The following is a 5,114-nucleotide window of genomic DNA, read 5'->3' as shown; positions in this document are numbered from 1 at the left end:
AGAAAAGGTAAATGGTTTGATGAAGAGATGGATGAGAATGATGGAGTGATGAAGCAGGAACAGATGAGACAAGAATGAGCAGGAGGGCGTATAACAAACTCATTCGATCTCGTTTTCATTCCGTTTAGAGGAGTAAATCAATAAAGGCCGCAGTGTCTGCATGTGGAATCACCCCGCTGAGGTCCACAGGTGCAGCATGGGGGCGTCAGGTTCTAGCGCAGAGGTACCAGTCCTGCTTGTCTTTTAAAAGCTACATTTGCTTGGTGCACTTCTCATTTAGCAGAGCTGTGGCAGGATTCAGGTGGGACTGGAATTGTACACATTCAGTTTTACATTTTGAATATCTTTCATCAGCGTAACATCTCCACTCTCTGTTTCGTGATTGCTTTCTGATAGTTTTTTGAACGTGTGTTTATGATTGGTAAGTGTGTAAGACGTGACAATCACAGTTTCATGCTGGGTGATTTATCTTTTCCGTAAACGCTGCCAAGTTTTCTGATCAAATTCCAATTAAAAATTCAACAGTTGGATTCTTTATTTTGAATGTCTCACGCACGGACAACCAAATACTATCTGTTCACACCACACAAAAGTTCTCCAGCCACTCACAGCTGTAAAGTAATCTAAAAGTTTCCATTGGTTTGTAGCAGAGGGCAAACAGCACCGTCTCCCCCCCCAGACGAGCTGCCCCCCCCAGACGAGCTGCTCCCTGGGAAGACACGCTGCAGGTCAATTAGACGGTAATTGGCACTTGTATACCGAAGGCTTACAATAATTCAGCTAGAACAATTTTGGGCAAAATGTCACATTACCATGTGGTGCGATCATGAATTCAATTCAGACATCCTCCACCAGAGCAGCGTGAATCCCCGAGAGGGAGCAGCGGTGGGGGGGCTGGTGGTGTTCGGGTGCTCAGATCACATCGTTTTCTGGCTTTCGATTGCTCGCATTAATGCTGTTGGATTTATAATTGATTGAAATTTACTCTTTTTTTTTCTTTCATTACGAGACGTGCACTAGAAGCGAACGATTAAACACCAGAGCTGCCACCTGTGTGAGGATCACTGTCCCCCAAACACGGCTTGGGCACGACTGTAGTGATGGACATGTTGCATAACAGCGGGCCGGGGCAGGATGTGTTGTTCTGAGGAAGTGGATGGGATGAGTCTCAGTAGTTCTGTGTTCTAACGTGGCGAGCATGCCTGAAAGTGACCTTTGACCCTTGGAGAGACGTCATTAGTAGTGGTACAGATAAGGGCTCGGGGTGTCTGCGACCATGAAACCCTCCCATGTCTGACCACGGATCAGATGCGTGTTGAATTACGGGCAGAAATTGATGTCAAAACAATTCGATGTGCACTTTATTTACAATGGTTCAATATGCACTGATATTCCACTCCTAGTGTCTGCGTACGGCACTGTAGCTGCACACGTGTGCAGAGCAAGCAGCACCTTCATACCCCAGTCACGTCCCTCTGGTTTTGTTTTGTAACTACAAAAGGCGCTAAAGTAAAATCATTAAAAATGAACAGAGAATAAGAACATAACAGAGTTATAAATGAACCAAAGTAAAAAAAACAAAAAAGAAATCTGTAATTACAGATATTTGCCACTTAACAGCAAATGCCACGAGTTCGCAGTTTCACGTCCCGTCTGGCTGCGCGTCCCCCAGTCGGCCGAACACACCCGCACGCACACACACACCTCACGTCTGGCTACGTGTCGTCCGGACACACCCGCACACGCGTCCGGTCAGTGAGTCAGAAGTCCGCTGTGCTCCGGCGAGGTTCTGTGATGGATGCAGTGGTGGTTCCCGGCTCCAGGTCTTCTGTGGGAAAGGCATACGGGTGAGGTCCGTAGTCACGCACGCTAGCGCACGCACCTCTACGCCACGTCGTCTAAAGCCGCGTTGGTCAGAGCCACGTCGTTTAGCCGCTCCATGTAGTTCCGCAGCTCTTTGGAGTCGCCCAGTTCAACATCCTGACACACCCACTTTATATCCTCATTAGGCCCCTCCCCTAGCACGTCATTGGCCGCACACACACTCTCCACTGGGATCGTAGTGAACGTGGTGAACTTTACCCGCTTCCTCCGGGTTGTTGGGGAGTCGCCTTTGCTGTCTTTCCCCGTGCAGACGGTGGAGGTGTCGGCCCCTCTGTGCACCTGACCCTGGATGTTCTTCTGAGAAGATCCTCCGTTCAGGAGCTGGCTGCCCTCTTCCAGGCCTCCTATGCTGGAGTCCATGATGGTGAGATGCTCTTCCGTCTGAGGCGACAGACTCACGTGACTCTCCAGAAGCTCCGCCTCGTTTCCTAGCCACACCCAGTCGTGTGCGTGATTCATGCTCTCCTGACCCTCGATTGACAGCTCCTTGTGGCGATACTTGAGAGTGTAGGAGATGCAGTTGATGAGGAAAACCAGGATGGCCAAGCAGAAGACGCCTAGCAAGGCGTACATGCCGATCTCGAGGTCCGTGAGCCCACGGGGCGCCTGAATCAAGTCGTCCTCGTATACGTTTCGGCCTCGAGGGAGGTCCACCTGAGCTGGAAAATCGGAGAAGTCGATGGGGAGGTTGGGCGTCTGGCGGCCGGAGTCCGACAGGGTATTCCCACCCGGTCTCCTGATGATCGTTGTTTTGGTGGTGGTGGTGATTCTCCTCATCACGCCCTCTTCGATATCCGAGATGGAGCTTCCGTAGTAGTGACCGTCCATGCCGGTTCTGTCTGGGAGCTCGGGGTTCTGGCGACGGTCGGCCCCACGGTTCTCTTCGTCTCCGTAGTCAGTCCCCGCGGGCCGGGAGGCACTCTCGCTGTGGCCGAACTTCACGCCGATGTGGCAGCTCCCGACGGCCAGAACACTGCGCCGTTTGGACTTCTGACACGCCTCGCAGATGGTCATCTCCACCCGCACCAGCAGACCCTGCCCCTCACCCTCCGCCACCACGACGGGCCAGCGCCCGGCCGGGTCCTGGGGCACCGACACCACCTCCTCGTCCAGTGACAGCACCGTCAGCATGAAATGCTCAGGGTCGTACAGGTCCAGAGGTGCCATCGAACCATCACTGAACTGCAGCCAAGCACTGATCAGCGCCTCCTTTAGGACACACAGAGAACAACAGGAAACGCAGTGAGAAAAAAAAATACATTTTTTACTCAGAAAATACAGTATTTACAGTTAAAACCCAAAGGAATGCTTCACAGAGAAATGCTAACAGTGTCAGGACTTTGTCAGCGTTCGTTTGGATAATGCCAACTAGCATTATGGTAGTTAGCATACTCCATAAGCCTCCATTATGTATGATTAACATTAGCATTTGGGTGACATTGTTCGTTAAGGAAAACATGAACATAAAAATGAACAAATAAAAAAAATTGCCTCGTGACTCCCACACTCTTCATCACACCCACACTCTTCATCACTCCCCCACTCTTCATCACTCCGACACACCCCATCACGCTCCTATACCACAGGAGTGTCTCACTGATGGACTCTGGGCTTGTGCAGCGTGTCCCTTAAGCGATTCCCACAGCGTTAGCGTGGGCAGGAGAAGCTGCAGGAGGGTAAGAACTCTGGAGAGTCTCCTGGTCTCCGCTCTGCTCCACAGAACAGGAGGAGACGAGGAAATGAATAAAGGAGGAGTGAGAGACTCCCATTACGGACACAGCCATGCAGGGAGGGATTTAGCACACTCAAGCCTCCCGCTCAGTGAATGATCAGCACCTCAGGACACACACATTACACTCAGAGGAAGATCCCCACAGCCCTTTAATCACGGTGAGAGACAGAACACGGTCGTGTGTGTGTGTGTGTGTGAGAGACGTAGAGAGGAAGACAGAGAGAAAACAGTCCACTTTCTAATACGAGTTCCTCCATTTGTGGTGGAGGGAGTGAGGTAGATATCTGAAGTGAAAGAGAAGGACATTGCAGTGTTGAGCTGTGTTCAGTCTGATGTGTGCTTAACCCTGTCAGATAAATGCTACTTACATGATCCAGGTACCATGCCTCTGTGTGTAAAGTCCCGCCCCCAAACCCTTAAATAGGCCTTAATTAAGCATGGCAGTAGTTACTATGGGCAACCACAGATTCATTAGTCTCAAGGGTAAACATAATGCGTGTGACAAATGGAGAGTTGAGAGAGAAAGAAGACAGGTCTGTCCCCGTGAGAAGGAGACAGTTCTGCCCCGGTGAGAAGGAGACAGTTCTGTCCCCGTGAGAAGGAGACAGGTCTGCCCAGGTGAGAAGGAGACAGGTCTGCCCCGGTGAGAAGGAGACAGGTCTGTCCCCATGAGAAGGAGACAGGTCTGCCCCGGTGAGAAGGAGACAGGTCTGTCCCCGTGAGGAGGAGACAGGTCTGCCCCGGTGAGAAGGAGACAGGTCTGTCCCCGTGAGAAGGAGACAGGTCTGCCCCCGTGAGAAGGAGACAGGTCTGTCCCCGTGAGAAGGAGACAGGTCTGTCCCCGTGAGAAGGAGACAGTTCTGTCCAGGTGAGAAGGTAATGGTACTAGTGTTTGTAAATGGTGAAATGTTCCTCGCTCTGCACACCGGGAGCTTCGAGGTTTTCAGGACGTTTCCGTGCTAAAGGAACGTTGTGTAAATGGCCTTAATTTAAAATCAATGCTGAGATCTCCACTCTCACGCAGCGAGCTGGCGGTGGAGATCTCAACAGAATGGCTCCCATGGCCACCATAGCCCCGGGCTCCAGGGTAGAACTCTTCTCTGGTTGTGCTAACGGTGATTCTGAGAGATTGTTCTGATGGTACTGTGGGGTTTCCGGTGCGGGAGAGAGGCAGGCAGACCTGCGTTCACTGGCTCCACACCAAGGTGCCCCACGGGACGGCAATTCAGGAATCGCCTTCCTCTGCCGTAAGATAATTACTACCCCGGGACACCTAGAAAAGCGCTGAATTCCAACTTAGTTTACTACGCATGGCTGTTTGGGGACGCACACACTAGTTTAATCTTGTGTTTATTGATAATATTTATATGTAATTACATTGCAGGATATTTTGTGTTGCTGAGCACTTAATGTGCAGTCACAGCTATATACATACACTCATTGCATTTTCTTATATTAGTGATGTGTGATGTCAGCAAGGACCTATGACCTGTCAGCA

At 50.8% G+C, this 5,114-nt stretch overlaps 1 protein-coding gene across 2 annotated transcripts in view; it reads right to left on the bottom strand.

Moving 5' to 3' along the window:
- Positions 1 to 1,339: 1,339 nt before the first annotated feature.
- LOC143498922 (transmembrane protein 132C) overlaps positions 1,340 to 5,114 on the bottom strand; it is a 186,249-nt gene continuing 182,474 nt past the window's right edge. For both annotated transcript variants that reach the window (XM_076993829.1, XM_076993830.1), the window contains one exon: positions 1,340 to 3,093. In XM_076993829.1, the coding sequence (XP_076849944.1) occupies positions 1,885 to 3,093 (1,209 nt within the window). In that variant the 3' untranslated portion in view covers positions 1,340 to 1,884. The remainder of the gene's footprint in view (positions 3,094 to 5,114) is intronic.

The sequence above is a fragment of the Brachyhypopomus gauderio genome, unplaced genomic scaffold, assembly GCF_052324685.1.
Source record: "Brachyhypopomus gauderio isolate BG-103 unplaced genomic scaffold, BGAUD_0.2 sc124, whole genome shotgun sequence".
Taxonomy (NCBI): Eukaryota; Metazoa; Chordata; class Actinopteri; order Gymnotiformes; family Hypopomidae; genus Brachyhypopomus; species Brachyhypopomus gauderio.
This window is presented reverse-complemented; position numbering and strand designations above follow the sequence as displayed.